The sequence below is a fragment of the Haplochromis burtoni genome, unplaced genomic scaffold (assembly GCF_018398535.1).
Source record: "Haplochromis burtoni strain Fernald_Lab_line unplaced genomic scaffold, NCSU_Asbu1 Contig_138, whole genome shotgun sequence".
Lineage (NCBI taxonomy): Eukaryota > Metazoa > Chordata > Actinopteri > Cichliformes > Cichlidae > Haplochromis > Haplochromis burtoni.
The window spans coordinates 1,233,011-1,259,566 of NW_024582499.1; the positions used below are offsets into that span (position 1 = coordinate 1,233,011).

The window sequence follows — 26,556 nt, forward strand, 5'->3', positions numbered from 1 at the left end:
TAAAGCTAATTAAGTTTTGATGATGTCGCCTGATTTGGGTGTTTAAAAAACTCCTTTTTATCTTTTTATCTCATGAATAAAGTTTAATGAATTCTGATCAGTGAATGTACAATCCTTCTTTTCATGTGTGTGTGTGTGTTATGCTGTGTGAAACCCTCCTGTGTTTATATATTTCATTATTATTGATGCGTCAGTAATAAAGTAGCTGGAGGGGCAGATTTTAATAGCTCTACAGTGAAATCACATTCAAACTGCAGTTTAGTTTAATAAATCTTTATATTTTATTATCTCATTGTAGTTATTGTTTGTAAACTATTAGGTTGCACAGCAATAACTGAGAGCAGTGTGATGGGATAAATATTAAACGCGCTCTTTGAATGAAGTGCAGCGTTTTAATGCCCTTAATGAGTTTTCATGGTGGCTGAATGCGTCACAGCTGGAGATTCAGACTGGAAGCAGCAACAATTAATTGATTAAATGGGAAAATAATCTGCAGATTGTTTGCAGATGTTGAAGCGAACTCGCCGGAGTTCGGTTTTCTCTGCCGTCTGCAACACGCATGCACGACTGTCTGCAGCGTTTGCCTCGTCTGTCAGTTCAGACAGAGGCTGAACCATCAGGACATTTCAGTGAGTCACTGAGGAAACTTTGAGCTCCGCCAGGAAACACAGTCGAGTGCTCTGAAGGTGTGATGCTGCCGTTGCAGAAAAATTTCCTGCAGCATCAGAAATGTGTCACATCTGAAGTATTTGGGCTTCCTGTGTTAACAGAGTGACATTTCTCGGTATGTAACATGCTCTGTGGTTTGATCATCTCACTCCAATGTTCTAAGCACCTGTCACGAACCTGACCGCTTTGTGTCCACGTAAACGTGCCTGAAGTATCCAACCATTTCCAAGAATATAATGTCTCACTAGTGAATCAGGTCATAGAGGAGGAAACATCCCAAGTTTCAGGAGACTTGGGTTCAAATCTGGTTTGGGACAGTTTTTTTAAAAGCTCGGTCTTCATCCGTGTCCTCTTGATCAGGTTAGGAAAACATCAGGCAGCCTTTTAAAAGGTTAAAAGCTTTTGAAAGCTTGAAAGCTGTTTGAAAGCTTTATTTCTGAGAATATGTCACGGGGCTAGGTTTGGATTAGAGCGGTGGTGTTTAAACTGGGAAGTGAAGACGCTGCAGGTCGTGTGCAAACAATTAGGTTAATAACACGAAGTGAAGATAAAGTGAATTTGATGTTTTTGGTGAGAGAGGGTCATAGCTTCTGCAAAAATAAAGGTGACGTGTATTTATATAAAGCTCTACTTGGATTTTTGTATGACTGATTAAGTGGAAAGACAAACAAAGCATGAGGTGTGATACAAGGACTATTTTCAGCATGCCAGAGGAAACCACAGGGTTAGCGATTAATTCTGTCCCATCTAAAGGTGGTGAAACTGAAGCACTTGTTACATGCGCTCACATTGCTGCACAAACAACATGCAGAGCTGCCGTTTGTCAGTAAATCATCCAGGTTTGCAAAAAGAATTTAACTTGAGCCATTTTCACACATTAACCTTGTGGAGATCCCTCTTCTCACACGTAGCACGCAGTGGGACGCAGCCCACCTCTAATGCATGTTCATAGTATAAAAATGCTGGGAGCTGCTGGGATGGAGTGTGCAGGTCGTGTTGCACTCATTTACCTGTGTTATTCTCACACCGGTGCATTCAGGTGTGATGGGGAATGTGTGCTAGAGAATTGGCAGGTTGAGGACAATTTAACTTCTGCACTGACAGACTGTATGTGGTTCAGGTGATGGAGCAGCCTGGATGGAGGCAGACACCAGCCTTTAATAGGGAGTGCACTGGAATTAGTTCCACTGTTTGCACATCTGTGGCTTTGAACAACGCACGGTCTTTGTGCCAGCGAGCTGGCAGGTTACGTTTATGTTCTTTGTCCAGAGTAGTTTTGAGCTGAAGCACATGTTTGAACGAATGAATGCTGAGTTTGGATTTCTCTGCTCTCGACATACAGTTTAACGGATGCTGTCTCTGTAAATAACAAATTTGTTGGCTGCTGTCAGGTGACACAGCCAGCTGTTGCTTGGACGAGGGCACGTTCTAGGATGAATCTTTGACTAGCGGTGGCATGACAACCGAAAGGTCGTGTTAGTTATGCACGTATGAAAATATTATAAATATTTGTTCTTTTTGTACACTTTAGACTTAGTTTACAGACTCTCATTACCTCCGTGCACCTGTTCTATGAGTTTAATTATCTTGCCACAGATAGTATAGTAATATAATCTGAATTTGACTGACAGCTTTATTGCTTTTTTTTTTTTATTTATAGCTGCAATAATGCCAAAACCATGATAATCATGAAGGGAAATCCTGATTCTGTTAGTGTCATTTTAAGCCAACAGAAACAGCCTGTTTCTGCCATGTTTTCTGATTCCCTTTTGCACTGTTTGAGCTGCGATTGGAGTCATTTTAATGACCTCGACCGCGTGGGTTCTTCGGTGGTTCTGTGGTGAATTTTCTCCACCTGCTGCTCACCCGTCCCGCCATCAGCCGCAGTGCATGGAAACGAGCATTCAGTCAGAATTTTCTTTTGAACGTTTTCTAGAAGTTCAGCTGTTTTTTGGTGGAAGGCTAACCGTCTGATGTGTCGGCCTGAATGTGTCGGCGTGCGTCTCTGTGGGCGACCGCATCCAGTTTAAATGTTAATGACTTGAATCGGTTCTCTGTAAGGGGACAGATCAACCAATCAGATCGGTGCTGTGGTCCACATGATGCTGCAGTACGGGCCTTTTGTTCTGTGGTTACCTGTTTGTGCCGAAGTCTGGCACCTGACATCTTTGCATTCCTGCTCTGAGACTCTGAGAGATGCAGATGTGTGCAGCACAGACGGTGACGGAGACACTTTACTGTTTCATCGCTGACAGTCTCTGATCATTTTCTTCTGTTATGAATGAACCAAAGAGAAAAACAGCCCGAAGCAGCTGGATTCTGGCCGATGGTCGGCGCATTCGCCTGTGCTCTGGCAGCAAAGACCCAGTTTTTGATGAAACTCAGTGTTTGAAGCACATCTACCGATTACTTAAAGCAGAACTTTGAGTCTGTGGCTGCTGATACAAATTTCATTTTGAAGTGTTTGAGTCTCATTGAAAACAATTCAGTCTTTTCTCATGAACTTCTCTAACCTGAGTTCTGCTCACAAATGAAGCCAGTGCTTAAAAAGAGCTGCAGTTCCTCCAATGACCACTTGAAGCTGGCTCCAAAACTAAGTCCCTCCCCTTAGACTCTAATGTTAAACTGCACAGCAGAAATAAACATTTACAGCCTGATACAAAAATGGTTTTAGGCTTTTAGGCTTTGGATGCAACTGTTTTATAACCCAGAGAGTTTAGATTGCATTAATGCCTAAAGTTTCATAATTACAGACTGAACTCAACCAATCCACTGTGTTTGTAATATGAAGGCCTTTTGGAGCATTTTTAATTCAATTATCTGAAGAATATTCCATTGAGTGCGGTGAATTATGAATATCATTAAAAAGTCTGTGCAAAAGTTCTGCACGTTCAGGACTAATTAACTGTGTGATGACCTCACACAGACAATGGAAGCACCTCAGTTATGAAGTGCATTAGCCAAAAAACAACACAAGCATAATCACCACCTGAATTTCCACCGATCTGCTATCTGCTCTGCTTTGTGTGAGGAAGTAAAATGTTTTAAATTCCTGTTCCAGATATCTGCTGGTGGGGAAACTTCTGTGAAAGCAGACCTACCACTTATTCTGCACAGGGAGAAACCAAATTACATAAAAGCCACCTGAGGGAGAACTCTAGCGTAGCTAACTAAAGCTACTCAGATAAAGGTGATCTAAACTAGTTTGTAAAAAAAAAAAAAGATCAGTCTTTGCAGTGCAGAGTGTGTTTTACTCTCGGCTTTCGTTGCTCGCACACGAACAAAGGACTTGTTGGTGACTTTTGTGGCGATGCTTTTTTTAGGTTGAGATGCAGGAGATGTATGGCATTGTTGCTGTGTGAATGCTGGGTAACGCCCGCTCTTTTCCCCCGTGGACTCCGGTGAAGTTAAAGTCTGTGGTGGCGGCTGACTGATGAATGATTGCATGCCTTTACAGTGGTCAGGATGAAAGGAGAAGGGAGTGAGGCAACAGAGGAGCACTGTAAAATGAGTTAACACAGCATTCCTCTCTTTCCGTGCTCCTTATTCAATAGTTAACTTCAACAAAAATGCTAAAAAAGTCATCTAAATACCTGAGGGATGATTGCGATTGTAGCTGAAAGCTCAGCAAGATGCAGTGAAATGTAGTTCAACTACGGGTTTAATTACATTTCTCTGACTACTCCCCAACAGTACAGCTACCACAGTCGGGGGTTATATAAGAGCAACTGAAACGATGATATATTAAAAATAAAGCTGCCATTGGAGCAGACAGAAGAGGGGGAACAGTGTGACATAAAAAAGCAATAAAAACGGATCTAATGAGCAGTTCAGACAAGACTAGGTCTAATGTAATGGTTATGGAGATGTTAAAGGAGAGAATGTGACTATAAAAATCATAAAAGCGGTGAACTTGCAGCCATTAATGTGTTTTATCTTCATTTTATTTTCATATTCCTTCTTATATATATATATATTGCACGAGTGACTTCAACACTGGAGTCACTCATGCATTCAGAAATTCAATTAGGTTGTTAGAGGAAATCTGTGCTCCACGAGGCTCGTTGGCTTTAGTCGTCCTCCGGTGCGGGAGGAGATGATGGAGGTCCAGTTGTCTCCTCTCGTCCTGATCTTCTTGTTTCTGTGGGGAATCAAACAGATTGCTAAATAAAGGAATCTCCTCCCTTTGCTTTTCCCCCCCATGTTTATTAGAGTTCAGATCTCCCCCCCTCCTCTTTCTCCTCCTCCTCTCTGTTATTACAGTATTTTTGTCATTTACTGCCCCCCTCTGCCTCCCACACCCCCCTTCAAAGCCTTGTTTTAATCTTGTAAAAAATTCTTCTCTCATAAACACATAATGAAGCTGGTTCACGCCTGTTAGCTACAGAGGGAGGGGCGGCAGGCAGCAGAGACAGCAGCTGTAAAACACAGTCAGGGTTTCGGTTTTAATATAACTGCACCTCCTCCTTTTTCTCCTCTACACGTCTCCACCCTGATGCAGGAAAATGTAGCCCTCATTTTTTCTCCCCTGTTTGCGCCTCGGTAGTTTGAATCTGCTGATGCGTCACTTTCATGCTCGCACTGGATTATCGGTGTCAGCGGCGACGCTCTGAGGTCGACTTCCTGTTTCATTCCCGTTTTAACCATTTCTCCGTCCAGCTGTTGTCTTCTTCTGCTCGTCTTTGTGTTTGTTGTCATGACAACTGAATCTGGACCAACGTGCGATTTAATAGAGGGTCTCAGTGCCGCAGCTGAGGAGTTATTATTACCGGCAGCAGTTATGGGGGCTGAATAGATGACTTGTTGAGATGATGCCCCGGGTCCAGGTGAGGCTCTGGGGTGAATTCAGGTCCAGGGTTCAGAATAAGACACTTTCACCAGATTTAAACATGACTTTGTTTCCCTCTTCTTTGTCAACCCCAAACACTAAATCACTGTATCTCAGAAAGACCCCCGATCCTCAGCTGGGCTCGTATTGTGAGAGGGGTAGGACTACCTTAAACAATTATCATTTAATCCATTGATACTGGACATATTTGTTTTCAGCATTCTGGTCTAAAGGCAAACACCTGGTCCTCAGCTGGGATTGGGTCCAGGAGGGAGTCTAATAGCCTGGGGGCCAGAATTAGATCTGATGGAGGGGCTGGTCCCGGTGGACCCCAACCAGCAGAGCGGTGGACAGTCCAACAAAACAGCCTCGGGGGCTGAGAAACAGAAGAGCCCAAAACTGCAGTTCCTCTAACGGCCACTTGAGACTTCAAACTGATTAGATCCCCACAGACTCCTGTGTTAAATGGGCAAATTTACAGCAGAGAACACATGTTTACGGTCTGGCACAAAAATGGTTCAGGCCTCTTTGGCTAAGCTTGCCTTTCAAAGGAACTGAGGGAGATTGTTTTATTACAATTTTTAATAAGGCTTAAAGAAAGGGGAGTGGCCACTTTGAGTGACAGGAAGCTGTAGCTGACTTTACCTTAGCGCCATTGGTTCACTGAATGTTTGTGCTGAACGGGGGGAAGATGGCAAATCTGACAAATAATATGGTGTGATGTGTGGTTAATTGTACTAATAATTCAAAAATGAAGAAAAGGTTTAAGTTTTGGTGTCTGTGTGATGTGTCCATACATCCATAAACATGAATCAACTGGGAGATTGGAGCTAGAGTTTCATTATGGACTCATTTTAAGAATCATTTTCATTTTTTGTTAAATTTAGGTACAAAAACAACTTTAACCTTTAATGTTAAGCATTATTAAGATCATGATTGTGGTTGAAATGCCCCCTTTTACAATGTTAAATACATGTTAATAGATTTCCTTTTTTAGGTTTCCAGGGTGCTGAGTACTTCCTTCTTTTGGCTTTAGGGGTCACCACAGAGGATCATCTGCCTCACCTTATCCCAAACCTGTCACACCAACCTCTGCATGTCCTTGTTCGCTACGTCCATGAACAATCTCTGTAGTTCTCTTTTCCTCCTGCCTGGCAGCTCCATCTTCAGCACTCTTTGTCCCATATATCCTCTATCCCTCCTCTGCACATGTCCAAAACATCTCTTACCTCTCTACCACCTCATTTAGAAGTGGTGATACCAGTGCACATTATACATTTTACAAGTACTCACATGGCTGCTAGGGGTTGCTTCTAACACCCAAATGCTAATATTAGGGCTTAAAACAGGACTTCACTCTCTAGAGAGTGACACTGTGTAGAGTTTAAAGGATGGTCTTATGTTGTGGAGGATTACGATTGCATAAAAAGGCACTCTTGGAGAACGATTATTTGTTTACATCATTTGTGCTCATGGTTTCTGTTCTGAAGGCTGCATCCTGTCAGGGGTGCCGACAGGGACTGGAAGTGTTACTCTGGCTCACTGAGGTGTGTTAACAGCCTCTCAGTGTAGCTGTGATGGACCCGCGAGCCGAGGAGGTGTAGGTAAATCCTGTCATGTGATCTCCTGCTGATCAGAACCACTTACATAGTCTGCTAATTGGAGAGGAGGCTGGAGCGATAATATATTCACACACATACCCACACACACAGACACGGATGCAGAAACACACACAGAAACACACATACTTGCACTTAGAGTGATGGAATTAGCATCAATATCATTAACGCCCATCACCTCCCTGCACTTGTTCACACATTTACCCTCAAACACACACACATCTGTGTGTGTGTGTGTGTGTTATAGTTTGAGTATCAAAGTCTTGTAGTTATTAATATTTAATGTTTGCAGTGATCAGTATTCAGTTTGTGGAGGAGAACAGGCTGCTGCTGCTGTGGCTGCAGAGGACTGCACTGAAATACAGTAGAAACAATTACAGTAGAGTACAATAGAGTACAGTACAGTGTAGCAGAGCACAGTGTGAGATGAAAACTGTGAAATGAACAAATTTAAAGATTTTATGCTGCGGTGGAAAACCAAGTAGAGACCCCCAAACATCAGTGCAGAAAGGGAGCAGTAGAAACGATTTGATGTGTGTTTGAGGCCGAGTGGATTTATTCTGTCTGTGCAGAAGAAGAAACTCCTCTGCTGATCTTTCTGAGCTTTGGACGGAGCAATCCCTTTTACTTTTGTCCTGCTGTCAGTGCAGCGGCGACCTTTCACCTTCAGTTAACATTTTGCTGCATGGCCACTTTTTTAAAATATTTATGTTCAGCAGGAAAAAATGCAAGTATCTGATTACAAAAATCTATTGACAGCACAAGCACAGTTGTTGCTTTTACTCAGCACAGATGACTTCTGAGGCCTCAACGTTTGGCGCTCACTGTGAAACCCAATAAGTAGGCAGAAAATTTAAGAGGGTAACTGAGGTCCAGTGCTACACCTTTGAATAACCGTTATGTCCCCACAGTTAGGGTTAGGTTGGAGTAGTAGGAGCCTAACCTTGACCTTTAACCCTACAACTAAACCAGTTTATCCACCAAGTTATTTGTAACCTGGTGGATGTGATGAATAAAGAAATATATATATTTTTTAGAATAGAAGTCTGTGGATTTGTTTTTTCTTTCAGTTACTCTGAGTTAGTTTAGGTTCATCCGCAATGCACAAACACAACCAGAAAAAGCTGCTGACACGATACAGATTTCAGTGGCTCATAGTCAAGCAGAGTTAAGACTGCTTCCAGAGACAGTGGCCAACTGCAGCCACAAGATGGCAAAAATTTAAAGGTATAATGCAAACAAGCCAGAAGCTTTAAGACAGAACACTGTGTTAGATGCAAGTAGAGAAATTGCTTTACTTTGGTTTTAATTGATGTCTGGTTTTCGAACTTGGTAGTGCTAAATTAGAAACTAGTAATCCTTGCCTTGCTTGCCCTGAAGGAACACAACTGTTAGGTTTTAACCCTAAAATAAAGAGTTCTTGATGTGTTGCTTAGAACTATTTGCTTTATTCCCTGCAATATGGGAGAACAATAAAAAAAACTCATATATTGACAACAAAGCCGTAGGGTTGGGGGTCATCACAGATCATGACTTAGATCTCATTTTTGCCTTATTAGTTCTTAAAATATTTATGGTGAGTGATGTTTCACTTTTGACGAGCGGCAATAAAATAGCTTTACTTCAAAAGCTTCCCTTCTACAATAAGAAGGCCATCCCTCAGTGCACTTCTATCAGTGCTGACACGGCGATGAAACCAGCAACCTAATGTATTCATGGTGTCAGAGTTTTCAGAGTGTTTCTACCATGAAGGTAAAACAAACAACCTGTATGACAGCATGCAGTATTTTAGCTAACGTCTGTAATTTGCTCCTGCAGACCTGCAGCTTTGCCTACATGCTCAGTCTGGATCCTACAGCAGTAATGGACAAGCACAGAGAAAAACAGATCCACACAATAGAAATAAGCAGTAAAGTCATTTTATTGACTCAGTAGGTGTCTGAGTCAATCTACTAAATATTTAAATGTAATCAAACATAAACAGTTTAACTTGCACAGAAAGAAAGAAAACTGTAACAGGTATATCAAAATATTTAAATTACTAGAATTTTAAAATAAATGTATGTTCAGGCTACTTAGTATCTTACTGCTTTATTTACTTTGAGCATTTCCATTCACAGTGTGCTCACATACTGTGGCGGGAGTGCACTGAATGACAATAAAGTACCCGTGTACCTAAAAGCCTGAATCAAATATTTGGTGTCAATATTTGCCTTTTAAACACCTCGTGTTCAGTGCTGGCCTTCACTGACACCTATCTAAAAGCTTCTGGTTTGAAAGCACAATGAAAAGCAGTCATAACCTGCAACCCAGTCTGCACAGGTTCTTACGGGTTCCAAAAGCACTCAGAACAGAGATATTTACAGACTGCTGGACTGTTGCTTTTATGAATAAGATGTGATGCGCAGCAGAAATGTGAATTCCAAACTTGAGCTGCAGTTGTTCACAGAAACGCTACGACTCCTTTAATTCCTTCGAGTTTCAGATATTTTTAGATGGTTGTTGTTTCCCTGCAGGAGAACTGCTGTTAATCTGCTGTTATTCACATATTATTCTGATCTGGTGTCTGGGATTAAGCTGAGGAGAATCTCTAATTCTTCTTATTCTGATCTGATCCTGCTGTCAAGCGTTCGGCTCTGAGTGTGTTTACATGTGTTGTCAGTGCAAACAGGATTTAATCCAGATTAAAGACACAGAGGCAGGAATAGCTGCTCAGCAGCCTCGTCATCATCAAAAAAGACCCAGTGTGAGCTGATGATTATGTGAAAGCACACAGTTACAGTTTAAAGCCCGATGGACCATTCTTCTGTCTGTGCAAAAAAAGAGGAATTAGCTCCATTCAGATCGGATCAGAACACAACGGCCCAGAATCAAAGTGAGTCCCACTGCTGCTGAAAACAGTTCAGACGGAGACAAAGACATCTGCTGCACAAAAACTAAAGTCTGAGCTACAGTTCGGTCCTGTGTCCACATCAAGCTAACGCGATTAGCCGTGAGAAATTATCGACACACTTCTATCAAAACAGTTCTGCATGAATAGCTTGCTTGTATAAGCTACCCTGGTAGTTAGCATTGCTTTCCTCGACACAAGGATTTTCCCTCAGGTTTTTGGATTATCACAAAAAATAAGGTCTGCTTGGCATAAAGGTTTATGACACTTAAGAGACTTTATTTAGAAAGATGATCTACAGAAATTAGTCTGTTTTTGTGGATTCTGAGTGTAAATGCATTCGGCAAAATAAAACACTAATGACAAAAATAAACTACGCCACTGTCGCATGACTGTAAGGTCATTATCACTAAGCTCCTTTGTTCTGCTTAGTGATGTTCAGTGTCTGTGGCAACTTATTATCTTATCATCGTTTTATCTTATTATCTTATTTAGCCACTTGTTAGCAAATAACAAGCAAAGCTTTTACAGGGAAAATGTTGCTACCTTCCTGGGTTGTAGCACAGCGTTAGTTTAGCTGTAATGATGGGAGATCAGCGGCTCCGTGGCCGTCGACATGACCTGATAGCTCAGCTGATATCCTTCTACACAGCCAATTGAAAAATCTAAGACAGTGTGGGCTATTGAAGCTGCTTCAGCCTTCCCACACTTCTGCAAGCCGCTCTGCAACCCACATTTATGTCAGGTCCCCCTTTTCATGCTTTTCAGACCCATTCCACCAAATACGAATTACTGCAGACCGAATAACAGCTATATTTTGATGAAAGTGCTCCTGACTGAACTGTGATGAAAGCAAATACAAAGACCACAAATCTAACGGTATAATTAAGTAAGGTTTTCTTTATAATAAGACAAATTCTTTACAATCAGATTTCCTGAAAGAAATCCTCAGAGTATCACAAAGTATTGAGATATATGATTAAATCTAATCCCAGTAACATGATATGCATCACGTTGCTATGACACAATATGTAGGTAACAGTTTGACCCATTATGTTCTTTAATAACATGTCCCCTGTAAGTCAGAATTTAGAAGTGAAAGGTGAAAAGTAATCTTCTCTTGAATTCAACCAAATTTCAACCATTGACCTTCTCACATTTACCCCCTTTGGACAGCTTCCTGTTGATTAGTGAGCTAAAGAACATCAGGTGGGACGTCACTATCAAAGTGAAAGCCTCAACGGTTTAACTTTAGGAACCATTATCTGAGAACGATGCAGAAATAAAGAAGTGACTTTCTAGACTTAAATGAAGCTTTTTCATTTGGCAGACACACCCTTACATTTTACCTTTTAATAAAACCTCAACATTGTTTAGAAGTTTGACAAAGTTGGCCCTTCTGTAAGTTTTTGTTGGCTGGTAATATGCTTCCGAGGCCTCCTTTTAGTTCTACCAGCTTGTGTATATGTTGTACTGAACAGCAGCAGAATAAAAAGTGACACAGAGGCAGACTATTTAAATTCAAATGCTAAACATTTACCAACAAACACTAAAAGACCTGCGAGTTCAAACCCTGCTACGAGCCTGCTGTACAGTAACTGCCATAATAATAGCACCGGAGCATGGGCTGTTTGTTTTTAAACATCTCATCATGTTTCTACATCAATGAGCTGCATCACCACGGCAACAAATTGACTTCCTGTGGGGACGATGATGAAGGTCTGTGTACAGTCAGCTCTATGATTCACACGCAGACATAAAAAATGCCTTTTTGGGAAATGACTTTTTGTGACAGTAGCTGACAACATGCATAACACGCACACAGAAACACACAGAGAAACACACACACTCTAAATCCCAGTGGGATTTAGAGTGTGTGTGTCACGGAGTGTGTCTGTGTGTCACAGTTGTCACACACCCTCGATGATATCAAACCGTCCTCGTCTCTTCGAACACCAAAAAATATTCATGAGCTCACCAGGGGAGTGTTTTTTAATGTGTGTGTGTGTGTGTGTGTGTGTGCGTGTGATAACAAAGCCAAACACACAACAAAATAATCCTGAAGCAGAAGAAAGAGACAAAGAAGGAAAAGAAAAACAAAGGAAGGGAGAGGAAATGCATAGAGAAGTGGTAGTCCTCTGAGTGTGTGTGTAAGTGTGTATTCATATCCTTGTGGGGACCAAAAGGTGAAGTTTACCATACTTGTGGAGACCAAGAGCCCTTATGGGGACCATTTCTTGGTCCCCGCAAGTTTGAAGGCATTTTTGAGACTCAAAATGTGGTTCTAGTGTCCAGGTTACCATAAGGTTATAGTTAGGTTTAGGGTAAGGTTAGGGTTAGGCATTTAGTTTTGATGGTTAGAGTTCGTAGCTAGGGAAAACACTATATCAATTAGATGTCTGCACAAGATATGAATACCCGACATGAGTGTTTGTGTGTGTGTGTAGTTCACATTCTTTAGCATTTGAGGTAGTATTGCTGTGTGTCTGTACCCTGTAGTGTACCTGTCCCCAGGACCTCCAGCACTGTTAGGAGTCTCATCAGCCGTTGTTCCCGTTTTCTGTCCCACAGCAGCTCTGACCTGCTTTCTCCTCATAACAAAGAAACTTCTCGTGTTTTTACCACAACACTGTTGTTACCAGCTGAAGCATTTGAATACTTTTCATGTTATTATAAAACGTTTCAGCAAATAATTCTGTCTGTACAAGAAAGTTGTTGTTGTAACAACACGTCACATGGTTAAGGGTGAGCCTCGATCTGTTAGGGGTCTCTTCCTGTTAAAGCGCTTCCTTCCCACTAAGTGTATTCTGCGGGGGTGTCCAGAGTCCACCGATTAGCAGGCGACCCATATGACGTAAGGATATTGCAGACGGTGCGTGTCTTCTCCCTGCTCTCTCCTGCTTTCTTACCGCTGTATTATCATTCTATTATTGCATTTTGCTTTGAAACCTTGATAGTAGCGTTTTGTCCATAGCACATATATTTGTGACTGTATTTGGATGATTTGGTGGAGTGTTATAGTAACAGCAGGGTGTACTTAAAATGCAAATGTACTAATGCACAAATAAAGCAATAGAATTTTACTGAAGCTGAGCAGCTATCAGACCTGACCAGCCCTAACTTTAAGCCTCAGTTTAGCCTTAATGGGTGAATTAGAACACAGTGCACAATCCAGTGCAGCTGATCAAAGTGTACAACAGCCACAGACCGAAACAAACATGGCTCATTTTTGCTGTTAGGTTGGGGATTTAAAGATGGGAGTTGAAGGGATCGACTCGCTTTAAGAGTCAGCTTTGTGATGTGGTCATTAGAGGAACTGCAGCTTTTGGCACGTCCACATCAGCTGTAGTTGGTCTGCAGATGTTCCCCGATTGAGATGCTGTGATAGATGTGAATCCAGAAGCAGCTGTGAGGTTCTCGTGTCCTGGTTGTTCTTCATCGGCGTGTAAAAAGAGCTGGATGATGTCCCTTTGTGGCATGTCACAATGCAGTCATAATGATGCCATCAGGCTACATGTGCCTAACATACAGTGTGCCAAAAACTGGAGGTGGATGGAAGAGGCTGCAGACACTAATGTATTACAGCATTGTGCAGCGTCTTACTTTGTGTTACACTTCAGATGCTTTTACTGAATACTTGCATGGATCCTGTCAGTGCTGCAGACACAGTGCATAGATTCAGGCACCACAGATCATGTGACGAGCCTCTGCATTATATGATGCTGAACATGTGATGCTCTGCGAGGCCGTTGATGCATCAGCATGAAATTTTTCCTACTCTGGAATGTTGCCTGAAGGTAAAGAGGGAGGAAGACGGCGGTCTGAATCTCCTCCACTGGAATGTAAGCGGGAAGGTGTGGCTGGCTCATTTCTGCTTTCTTATGAGGTAGAAAGCGGGAGCCAAAGGTTGTGCTGAGACCGGGTTCAGGATGGACCCTGATGTGCTGAGGGTATTCTGCAGCTGCCTGGCTCTGAGGCTCCTCAGCAGACTGAAACTAGGACGAGTACAAACACAGAGGGAGGGGAGTCGCCGAGAGGGAAGGACAGGAAATGAACAAAGACAAGAAATTTAACTGCACACAGTAACACACTCACAGCTGTGTATGCGTCTGATTCTGTCGTCTCTTTGAAGAGTGAGTGTGAGAGTCAGCACCAAACCACAGAGATAATATGGGGGTGGAGGTGTGTGTGTGTGTGTGCGTGTGTGTGCGCCTGAGGTAAGGCAGCCTGTAATCATCACCTCACTGTGTTGAAAGCAGGCTGTCCTTCATTTACATACAGAGAGAGAGAGGAGGGAAGCGGAGAAAAGAAGGGGGGTGAGCGAGGCGAGGAGAGGACCCATGAGAAAATTAAAAAAAGAGAGAAAGAGAGAAGGGAGAGAGGGGAGGGAGGGCAGGAACAAAAGACGAGTGAAGTACAAACTGCTGCGATTAGCAAAGTAAACTGCTGCGTGTTTCACTGCAGACACACCTGCAGCATCGTCCCCGTTGCCACGGTTACTAGCACAATAAAACACCTGGAGCTGCGATGCAGAAACAGAGGTTAATCTGCTCACCTGGCGGTCAATCAGAGAGCAGGACCTGTTCTTCACGGCTGTTTAATTCTGAGCGCTAGACAAAGTTCCAGGTCGCAGAGGAAGTCCTAGCGGTCCTGGAGGAGGTCTCAAGGCTTTTGGAGAAGTGACGGTGGTCCTTGAGGAAGCAGGAGTAGGGTTCAGAAGTAATGGAAGATGTTTCAGGTGCCTTTTAGTGCAGCTAATTCCTCGGCTCTGTCCTTGGAAGGGACTCGGGTCACAAAAGAAGTTTCGGGGGACCTGGAGGATGTGAAAATGGCCCCTGGGGTGATTCCAAAGGAGCATGAAAAGTTTCCAGGGGTTGTCGAAGAAATTGTCAGGCCTTTTAAGGAGGTTAAATAAGCCTGTAAAAATGTTCCTCGAGCCCCTGAGGAGGCATGAAGGTTACTGGAATAGTTTCTGGGGATCCTTCAAGGGGGTTTGGTCAGCCTGGAAGGGAAAAGGATTCTCCTCGGTCATGTTTCAGTTTTTGTGTTTTTGCCTGCATGTTTCCCCCAGATCAGGGCTTCTCTGACCTTTTTTAATAATACCCCCAGTTTTGAAATAAGTTTTCAGACAACTGTCCTCTGAGCAGTTACTTTGTAACAATCATCAGTAATAAACAGTAAAGTGAGAGTTAATTAACCTGTAGTTATAGTCAAGTCAGCTTTATTATCACGTACAGCACATTTAAAATACACGAAGTGTTGACCTGAAGGCCACTTCAGGACACTTCAGATAGTTTTTCAGGTATATTGGTAGTTTGCTGTGTCCTCTAATGTCACTTTCACTCACTACACGGTCAGATTTAGGCTGCAGAACTGCTTGAGTAGGTTTAAAATTCACATTGTTAGCCCTGCACATGAAAAACTGATGCCCCGGAGTGCTTAACAGGTTAAAATGGGACAGCAAGGAATTCAGCCCAAGTATCACATGACCCATTACTAACGGACACAGTCATGAGCAAATACATAATACAGTTTTTAGCAGTTTTTATATGTTAAATTAAATTATTAACATTTTAACAGCTTTAATACAGTACATAAGACATTATACTAAAAAGCTTACTTAAATTGAACCATATAAAGTGTTACCAAACTATCATTAAATAATAAAGTTTTACCTAAAAATAAATATGAATAACATCTCTGTGGTAATTGTGTAATGTCAACAGGATTTTTGGGAAAGTTGCCTTTAAATCTAGCGAGAAACTCGGGCGTCTGCTTCACTGTGGATCTTTGTCTGTCTCGATGGCCGGGAGCAACTGCCTTGATCAAACTCTTTTTCCAGGCACAGTCTGTTTCCTGGCTTTGTTTTGATCAGAGTCATTAGGAAACTGAGGCATCACACAAATATGTAAATCACGCCTCACTTTTCAGCTGTATAGCTGTTTCATTTAAACCCTGAACACATTTTTGGAGTTTTGGCTGTCATTAAATTCAGATGCTGGCTTTCTGCTCACAGTGAACACGAAGGCGTTTGTTGCTTTCTCCTTCTGTGAGCTCTTACAGCAGCTGACAGGTTACGACAGCTAATGATTGCATTGAAAAGAGAAGCGTTGAAGATAAAACGTGGTCTCTCAAACGTACTTTTTTTTTGTTTAGCTAATAATGGTTTAATTATTTTAGCAATTATTATGACAATGAGCTTGTCTGTCTCATTCAGGGGGTCCTCTCCTCCTGAATAATTCCACTGGACTAAAATTACAGTTAATGTGCCACCTCATGACAGAGATGGGACCAATGGGGGAATGCAACTTGGTACATCTACTCGAGTACTTTACTGAAATATAGTTTACTCTAATATATTATAGCTGTAAATGTACTCCACATCCCTGATTTGATTTTAGTTATTATTTAGTTATTATTACACTGGGACATATTACTCTAGACAGCATTATATTATAGATGTTTTTGTGAAATCTAATTTTTTATAGTATTTTAAGACAATGCACCAGTTTTTACAGTGTATTTATCTATGATGAGCTATTCTGGTTTCCTGCAGTCACCCCTGCCTCGTTCTCTGACCCTGCTCGCCCTCCTGTTTAAATAATCCTGAAAACATGATGAGTATAATAAGAGCAACATGAAAATTAACATAGAAATTTCAATTCAAGGGTTAACCAACTAGTCATAAACTATGCATTTTATTTTCATGTACTTTCCTCTTCTGTGCTTTGACCGAGCATCCACGCTCGCCTGGCATGTGGAGGCTTCTGTAAATGCAGCTGAGTTGAGACTGAAAACCGAGCCTTTCACGGAAACTTTGACTTTTGGAAACGGCGATGCAGGCGCACGTGTTTGCTGGGGCGCTAAGTGTTCCACTCTGATTTGTGACACTCTTATCATATGATGCTTTTTGAGAAGATAACAAAGACATCAGCCTTGACTAACACGCAGGATGAATAACAGGCGTTGCTGACCTTGATGTCTGGCACCAGCTGTTGCCATTCAACTTTGCCTTTTATCATTCTGCTTCTGCATCTGTGCTTAGGAGACGTGGCTCGGTGTATGCGATATGTTCTTAGGCGCGTTAGTATGGACGGAGACTGGCTTTATTTAAAAAGGTATCATGGACGTGTCCGTAGCACTTTCCCATGCCTGAGCTTTCTTAAGCTGCAGTGTGCAGAGCTCTCAGGGTCAACAGAGAGACAGATAGACAGGCTGACAGAAGCTGATCTGAATTCAGCAGATCAAACATGAATTTATTTTCTCTCTGAGTCTTTTTCCTCATTTTTTACTTTAACGCTCCGTCGCCTCCAGCGCTCTCTCTCGCCTTCTTCTGTCCTTCTTATAACCTCTCTCTCTTTTTCTTTCTTCCAACTTTAACTCTCCCTCTCATTTTACTTTCTGACAGCCTACAACTCTCTCTCTCTCCTCAGCAGCATGAATTATAGATGAAGCCCCCCTCCCCACCCATCAGGCTGAAGGAGGAAGTGATTAGCATACAGACTGACTGTGTGAGGATGATCAGTATTACCATGGAAATGTTGAAGCATGTGTGCCTCTTGCTGTGTGTGTTCGGCACCGTGTGTTTGTGTGTCCCGAGGCCTCACTGGCTGTTTCCCAGCATGCACTGGGGGGGAAGTTAAACAGCGAGTTTCAGTCTGTACCAACACGCAGCAGGAGGGAGGGTAGAGCGAGCACGAGTTAACCAGGAGAGAGAGAGATGAATAGTGTTTTGTATCAGAGGAACACACTCTGTAAAACATGTCAGAGGCTCTTATTAATTTTACTGGGGCAGAAAATCTTGTTTTCCTGAGAGATATGAAGCCAAACTGACCGTGTAAAGTCCTCTTGAAGCTTTGGACCGAACTGAAGTTGGCCGAAAGCTACACGGGCTAGCCGAACTCAGATTAGCCTCTTCTGTCCTTGCTGGTTTGAAGCCTTCACTTTTTCTTCATCAGCCCAGCTGCACAGAGATTTTTTAAATTCATTTTCTTTTAAAAAACTGTTACACTCAGTAGTCTGCTTTTATTTATCTACTCCAACTTCAGCTTTTATCTGACCAGCTCACCTAGGCTCAAATCAGCTGTCACATCCAGTTCCTATTCTTCATGGCAGGACGGCACTGGGATGCGCATATCAGCCGATATGAGCCCTGCTGACTGATATCTGCCCGTCACACTCAGGGTAGATCATGCCATTTTAAGCGACTGCCCCCTGTTGGAAAATGAGTTTGCATCAAGGACACTGCATTTGGTTGGTTTTAATTCTTATCTTTGAGAACAGTGATCTCCAAATGGTGTGCCTTGAGGCAAGTGCAGGTGTACCTTTGCGGTCTGAGATGGTCTTTGACCCATCGTTTTTTGTATTTGGACTCATAAGGTCTTATGTTTAGTTTGATTCCTAGTATATATATCCCCAGTTACAGGTATTGTTTGTTTTTGTACTCAGTTTTGTCTCTTTAGGTCTATATTTACAGTGGTCCGCCTCCCGCATGTTCCCTAGTACCCTGTCTAGCCTTCGTCTCTGTGTTAGCTGTTCCTGTAATGTTATTTCCTGTTTTATTTTGGTAGCCTTTGTCTCTGTATTTAGTATTCAGTTTTACTTTCCCAGCCTCGTTACCTCGGTCGTGTGTTCCCTACAGCTATGTTCACCTTACCTGAGTGTCTCAGTGTATTTGTAAAAAGTGTCTGTGTAGCTGTGGGATGGTTATAAGACTGTGGCACATCAAAGGCCCCGCTTGACATTGAGGTGTTTCTTATACAGGAGCACCGATTACAACCACAACTAACCACCTTTGCACAGGACCTAAAACCAAATGAAAGAGAGAGAGAGAAAAAACCTTGTCAGTTGACACATAAAGCCACCTCTTTTATGGCTTACTACGAGTGAATAACTTGACTTATACTCACATGGTGCCAAGCAAATGGCACCAAGTATCAGTGATGGAAACATGGCCCACTGCTATAAAGCACTGGGTATGAACCAGATTCAGTGAGACTGTTTGTGTGATTGAATTAAGGTATCTGATAAAGGGATGAAGGAGAAGCTGTTAAACGTGTCTTAAAATGGCCTTGAAGTTCACATTGTAGTTTGTCCTTTGGTGGGCACAAAACGCATTAAAGCTGCTGTGTTTAAGCTGCTGTTCACACTAACCGTGGTGTACCGCAAGGTTCAATTCTAGGTCCTATTTTTATTTAATTTCAATTTCATTTCCATTCAGCTAAATCTTAAATCTTTTTTCTTCGCTACTCTCACAACATACAGATATGTGGACTAAAATGTTTTCAGCCTCATATCCACAGGTGTATAAAGTCAAGCACCAAGCCATGCCGATTGCCTTTACAATGAGTCACTTTTAACAGGTCACTGAACTCGAACGTGGAAAGTGTTTAAGAAGCACAGCAATTCAGCAGAAAAGTTAAAGAGTGTTGTTACCAAGTGCTGAGCTGCACAAAAACTACACACCAGGAGCTTCATGGCTGGGTTTCTATGGTGGTGAGGTGTAATGTGTAGGTGACCCAGTAGGTTTGTCCATGCAGTGTACCTTCCCATGAGTTTCGGTGACCTTAAGAGCCTAATTGCTGTTTCCCACCATGTTAGTCTCTTTTTTTTTTCCAACTCAACTTTACCTGCGCCCTGCGACCATTACCCTGACCCTGGTCCACATAAGTGAAGCCCATTGCCAGGATCTTGTGAGCACAAGTTGATTCAGCTTTGAGGCACACATCAAAGAAGCCGCCTGGTCTTGTTTCAATTAAATCACAGCTTTCACTGTCATACCTGGAAAAAGTCATCCCCATGTTTGTTTTCTCCAGGCTTGGCTACTGCAACTCTGTCCACACTCGTATAAACACAAGGTTACTCTCTCGCCTCTGGCTCATTCAAAATGCAACAGCTGGGGTTTTATTGGTTTTGGTGGACTGCAGAGCTTCACCCCAGTCCTGACTTCTGTGCTTTGACTATCTGTAAGCTTATAGAGTCAACTTGTAAGATTTTGCTGATCCCTTTAAAAGTACATCTGAGTCTGAGCCTGAGATACATACCAGATATGTCGATCCTCCTGGGTGGTGACTGTGCTTTTGCTATCAGGGCCCTCGATTTTAGAACAACCTGCCTGAGGAGATACGACTGATGAAATCAGTAACCTCCTCCTTTAAACAACTTCTTAATTCATGTTTCATAGACCTTCTTTTATGTGATGTCATCACATGTGATGTATTAACAATACTGTTAATCAGTGTTAATCGGGGCTTAATGTTTGGCTTTCTGTTTGAAATCACCCTCTGAGTGTTATATGTATATGTATATACTAGGATGCAGATTTTTATTTTGAAAATTGCAAACAGTACTGACCCAGAATTTCACAATCGGTGCACGCCTGGTGTATTGTCTCCCTCAGGCTCCAGCTGGATTAAGAGGAAAAATCCTGATGATTTATTTTTTGGTTTGGAGGTCCCAGGCTCTAATCAGAGGCACGCCACAGCACAGTAAAACCCACAGTTTGTGGTATTTTCTGAGACTACAGATGTAAATGAGTTTTTCTTCCTCTGATTTGCATGAAGCTGAATCAGATCTGATGTGTGGCTGTTTTGACGTGTCGAGAAAGCAAAAGAAAGTCCTCTTTGTTACCGAACTGGGAATATTGTTAAAAAGAGGATATGCGCTGGCTGTTTGTGTGGAAATGTGAGTTAAAGATCTGTTTTGCTGTCGAGAAAAAGACGACTGATTGAAAGCGTTCCGAGGAAATTCTGAGGCTTGTGGTAAAACCTTTGACCACATTAGTGCTCAAGATTAATCTGACTGACCTTTGTTAAAAAAAGGAGATTAAAAACCATTTTATTGGGAGTTTGATGATCGAATGTCATAACTGTGAGTTTATGTCATGGATAGAATTTGGCTTTTCTAACTGCTGCGGTTTGATTTAGACCTGATGGTTGTTTGAAAGACTGGATATTTGCCAGGATTATTTGATGTTGTCTTTAAGCAAAAAATATACAGATTTGCAAAAATGTTTCCAAACAGTTCCTCCTGCGCATGGTTCTGCTCGAGTTTTGGGAGTTTTTTTGGCCCCACTATCTGAAAATACCAGTCAAAGAAAAACCCTGGGCTTCTCTTTATAAGGTAAAAATGAAAATCAAAACAGATTATATCTGAACTGAAAATGTTTACACATTATTACACCGATGGACAAGCTAAGCTGTTTGTGTGCATTCTCTCCATATTTTGAGTATCTAAACAGGCGTGTTTTCCAACACATACTGGATAGAACCATGTGGCAACCACTTGGGACAGAGATATGAAGTCCAAGTAGAAGCGCCAAAAACTGTAGTGCAAATGGCCTCTTGAGGCTGGCTCAAAAAGCGAGTCAGCCCCCATAGACTCCTGTGTTAAAATGCCCAGATTTACAGTACAAATAAACCTGCTTTATCCCTTAATAATGACACACACACACACACACACACACACACACACACACACACACACACACACACACACACACACACACTCGTTTTCATATCTTAGTGAGGACATCTCATTGACATAGTGCTTTCCCTAGGTCCTTACCCTAACCCTAACCATCAATAATGAATGCCTAACCCTAACCCTCAGCCTAAACCTAACCATAACCTAATTGTAACCCTGACACTAAAACCACATTTTGAGCCTCAAAAATGCCGTCAAACTCCTGGGGATGGACATTTTTGTCCCCATAACTGACTGTTGGTCCCCACAAGTATAGTAGTTTCTGTCCTCACAAAGATGTCTAAACATGTACACACATACATGCATAAGCTAAGCATAAATGACACTATTAGAGTCATTTAATGTAATTATCTTATAAACGATATGACTAATATCAAAAGTTAAAATTGTATCACAGCCATGGAGCCAAATTCATGCAAATTTGGCAGAGATGCATAATTCAGTGCCAGCTGATGTCGCCTGAAACCCCTCTGTACATCCTGTTGGTAAATCTTATACATAACATTATATTTAAGCTGTTCAACATAAGGTTACTGGTACCTCTGCATGCCACTTTGCAACCTCACCTCCACCCCCAGCTTGTTTCAGGCCATTCATGCTATCTTTGACTTTATCAATAACACAGCCATTGTAATAATACATGCTCTGCTCTGTGAGTAGGTGGTGCTACTCTCACTGCCTTGTGGCTTTCCATTTAAAGCCACACAACCAATTAGAGATGACTACAGATGGAATAACAAAAGTATCATCAGCACTAATTAGCAGGTTTTGTGTTAGTGCCAGTCACCCCTGCAGTCTACGAAGGCTGATAACGTAGTACTCCACCCTCATCAGTATATGGTTACTTCTGCCTTCCACAAAACAAACCCCATAACAGCTAACTAATTGCTGACCGTGTCTGTTGTAGGCGGCCTGTGAATAAAACCGTTTGAATGTTCAGCATTGGAAGAACACTTTTTGTGCTGCTTGAAATTTCATCTTTAAATAGTGAATCTTTCTCCTCGTTTCGGCTGTATAGTAAATCAGCTTGTTTCAGGTGAAGTGAAGGCGGAGGCTGTTTGTAGCAGTAGTGGGAGAGCTGGAGGAAAGATCGTGGATTTATCCTCAGGAGAAGAGGAATGAGGTCTGAGCCGTGATTATTTAACAGGAATATTTTACACTTTGACAGAGTGATGCAACCTGAAGACACAGAAGGACCCGCAAGATTGAAACCAGTTTGACACCAGTTTAAAACTCCACTCTGTCATAAAAACCAAACAACCCACCAGAGGTTTGAGTCGTTTCACAGCGTTGCCGTGGATACCGGTTTGTTGCCATGGTGATGTTACTACAGGCAACTACAGTTTGACCGCCAGATGAAAAGTGTGAAGCAGCAAAAATATTTTATTAATAACTTCAGAGAGAGAAAGAGAAACGGTGCAGCGAGTCTGCAGGGCTGAGCCTCACCTGCTCAGGTGTATTTTACATATTTAAGATTTTTCTTTTTCTTTTTGGGGTATGAAATAGATCCGTGTTTCTCCACCTTAATCTGAGACAGTCATGGTTCAGTTCTGCTCTGAAACTCGGGCGAGGTTTTCTGCTGCAGGGGAGAAAGTGGAAATAAGATGCAATCACAGCTTTGAGTTTTGTATTCAGACAGACCGCTGACTTTCTGTGGGCGGACGGTGAAGCCAAGAAGACATTCTTTAGTGGATTTCAAATTTTACAGTGAAGTTCAGATCTGGGGTCAGTTTCTGCACAATTCAAAAATCTACAATATTGTCTTGTTTCAGTTTCTCGGAGGGTTTTATTTCATTTCCTTTTTTCCACCAGATCGCCCCGTAAAGGGAATATCTTTAGGGTTTGGACAGATAAAACAAGAAAAACAAGTTTTGTCTGTTTTTGACCAGCGGGCAGTGAGATTAACTGCAAGTGGGCCTGCTGACCAGTGAATAATCATAAGCAGCTCCTTTTCACAAGTTTTAATTCTCCTGAACTTTAATCTGTTTCAGGTAAAGAGGAGCTGCCATGTTGGCCTCCTCCATCCCCCCGTCACTCCTCCTCTTCCTCCACATCCTCTCCCCTTTCTCCCAACCTGTGGATGCCTCGAAACATGTGGAGTTGAAGGGCGCCCCCCTGTCGCACCTGCTCCTGGATCCTGGAGCGGGACATATTTATGTGGGCGGGGTCAATAATCTGTACCAGCTGACCACTGACCTTGAGGTGTTGTTGCACGTAAAGACCGGCCCTTACCGGGATTCCCCAGAGTGCCTCCCACCAATCGTGCTCCAGGAATGTCCATCAGCCAAGGACACCGACAACTACAACAAACTGCTGCTGATGGAGACGGGGCAGGGGGCGGAGCCAGGGAGTCTGATAGTCTGTGGATCACTGTTCCAGGGAATCTGTGAAAAGAGGTACGTCAGTTTACTGTGCTAGTTTTCCTCACTGTGTTCCCAGAGTTTATCCAAATACATTTTTCTCACACTGTATCTGTTCTTTGCATGTATCAACGGTGACTGATGTCTGGATCAGCCAAAACACGTATGAAGAATGACTTTTCTGTCCTGTCTTTCTCTGCAGGAGTCTGTCCAATATTTCTCAGCTCATCTATCAGACGTCCAATCCCGTTGACACTCAGTACGTCGCAGCCAACGCTCCAGGTGTCTCCACTGTTGCCGTGGTAATAACCACGAAAAATAAGCAGGAAGGGGGTGGGGATGGTGACGTGCTGCGTCTGATGCTGGTTGGTCGAAGCTACACTAGCAAAGGCCCTGGCGACATCCCACCAATCACGACACGGCGGCTGTCTCCAGTGGTTCCACCCCGCAGAGCGTTCTCTCAGGAGGAGGAGCTTGGAAAACTTGTTGTAGGAAGTTACTCCGATTACAACAACCACTTTGTGAAGGCTGTTGTCCATGGCAACCATGTCTACTTCCTGTTCTCACGGCGGCACAAGAAGGAGTACCGGACTTATGCCTCCAGGCTCTGCATCTCTGATCGTAGCTTCTACTCGTACGTTGAGGTGCCGCTGCTGTGCCAGGGTGGGTATAACCTGGCACAGGGTGCATGGTTAGGCAACCACTCAGGTGAACCTCACCTGTTTGTCGTCATGGCAGCGGGGCAGGCGTCCACGCCCGTAGCAACAAATCGTTCAGCTCTCTGCATTTATGGCATGGCGGAGTTAGACACAATGTTGCGGAGAGCACAGGAAGTGTGTTACACAGAGGGAGGACAAGGCAGCGGTGGAAAGGAGGAGGCCTACATCGAGTACGGCGTGTCATCAAAATGTCTCAAACTGCCGAAGGTAAACTCACAAACACCTCAGCAGTGTTGGGGTGATTAATAAAGTAATCTATGAATTTGTCCCCAGAGAAAGTACTCATTACGTTACTTTCTTGCTACTCTGTAACGTGACCTGAAACACAATGTAAACCTGAGGCTATGTAAGAACACAAAGCCGACATAACAAAGCAAAGTTTGAAACCAGCTCAATGAGACTTCAAAGTCATTGTCACAATGATTTTGCTGTAGAAACATGAACAGGAGTGGAGGCTGCGTCACTTAATCGCTGCCTTTGTTACCTGTTGAAGCTCAGGCTCTGGATGCAGGCCTGGGGTCAGCATACACTCAGCTTTAACATCACACTGGCTTCTTCGTTAGCTCTGTATTAGCATGCTGTCTGTGCAGATGCTCACAAAGAGTCGATGTTAGCGGTATAACACTGTCATTTTTTGTCCTGGACACAGTTTGCACTTTATATAATCATGCTCTTGTAATAAAAGCGATTTCCATATCACCACTCAACAAATGTTGTTGACCACTAAACCATTTCCCTCCTCCTTGTACACAATCAAAGCGAGGTGTTTGTTTTTTGCGTAGGGGTGCAGAAGAAAAAGTGAATGTTTTTTTCTTTCTATCTGCTCAGTGTGCACAGAACTAAAGAACCTTTGTAATGCAAGTAATGACATAATTGCAACTGTAGTGTAACTACTGAATTTTGTACAGTAACTCATTACATTACTGCATGACTGAAAAATATAATGTGGTACCAGTAACATGTTGCACCCAGCATTGGCACTGGGGGTGGCTGTAGCTCAGGAGGTAGAGCAGGTCATCTACTAATCAGAAGGTTGGTGGTGTTCATACCAAATATCCTTGGGCAAGATACTAAATCGATACTCTTCGATGCATCCGTCGGAGAATGAATGCTGGATAGAAAGCACTAATGTAGATTTAACACTTACCATTACTGGCTGTGAGTAACCTCCTTACCTGGAACACTCACTAGCTTGGTGCACATAATACATGCATAATGTATTTTGATTTTGCAAATCATTATTATTCTTTTTCTTTTTTTAAGGGGGGGGAGGTAGCCCCTCCTAAAGCGAATGAAAGCTGTGGTTTCAGTTTTCTATGCAATAACTTTGTGGCAAAGTTGATTTGATACCAAACCAAAACCGATGCCAAAGCTTCAGTTCAAGTAGACCACAAAGTCGAGCTTATTTGTAATCAGCTGATTTTTACCGTTCGACATGTCCAAATGGTAAATCTTATATAGGACATGCTTTTTAAGCTGCTTTTCCCCTCCCAATGGTTGCTCTGATCTGCAAGTCACTTTGCAACCCACCTCCACCCCAGATCCTTAATTTCATGTTTTTTTTAATAAAGTTGACCAATCTGTTGTCTTTGCTGCTGCTCTCAGAAGTAGGTCCAAGCAAAGAGCGATAGAGCCAAATATAAACTCCAGATACTGCAGATGACAGAGTTAGAGTTACTGCTAGTAATGAGAGTGCAGTACAGAAGTGTGGGTGACAGTTGAAAACAATGGGACAGTAAACTTGTTCCAATGAGAGTCCAAAGATGATCCCACGGATCGCTGAGGTCCTGGTCGGCCAAGTGGAACATCGTATGACATCACATTTTACATGTGATGACATCACAGATTAGCAGCTGCTTTAGGCAAGAAGCTGTCGATGGTTGTCATCTGCCTCGCTGCTGACCTTAATACTATGTGTGTGTGAGTGAGTGTGTGTGTGGATTAGAGTGGTTATCTTCAGCATCTGGACTTATCATCAGACAGCTGC

At 42.6% G+C, this 26,556-nt stretch overlaps 1 protein-coding gene and 1 long non-coding RNA gene across 6 annotated transcripts in view; one reads left to right on the plus strand and one right to left on the minus strand.

Annotated features, from left to right (window-relative positions):
* Positions 1-26,556, plus strand: part of plxnb3 (plexin B3) — a gene marked incomplete at its 3' end in the record, with an annotated part of 88,624 nt that overhangs the window by 40,598 nt on the left and 21,470 nt on the right. For all 5 annotated transcript variants that reach the window (XM_042224455.1, XM_042224459.1, XM_042224458.1 and 2 more), the window contains 2 exon segments: positions 23,482-23,886; positions 24,053-24,776. In XM_042224455.1, coding sequence (XP_042080389.1) covers positions 23,498-23,886; positions 24,053-24,776 — 1,113 coding nt within the window. In that variant the 5' untranslated portion in view covers positions 23,482-23,497.
* LOC106633386 lies at positions 4,596-5,615 on the minus strand. Its single transcript, XR_001336641.2, has 2 exons — positions 5,130-5,615; positions 4,596-4,810 (listed from the first exon to the last, which is right to left on the minus strand). It is a non-coding gene; the product is annotated as an uncharacterized LOC106633386 (long non-coding RNA).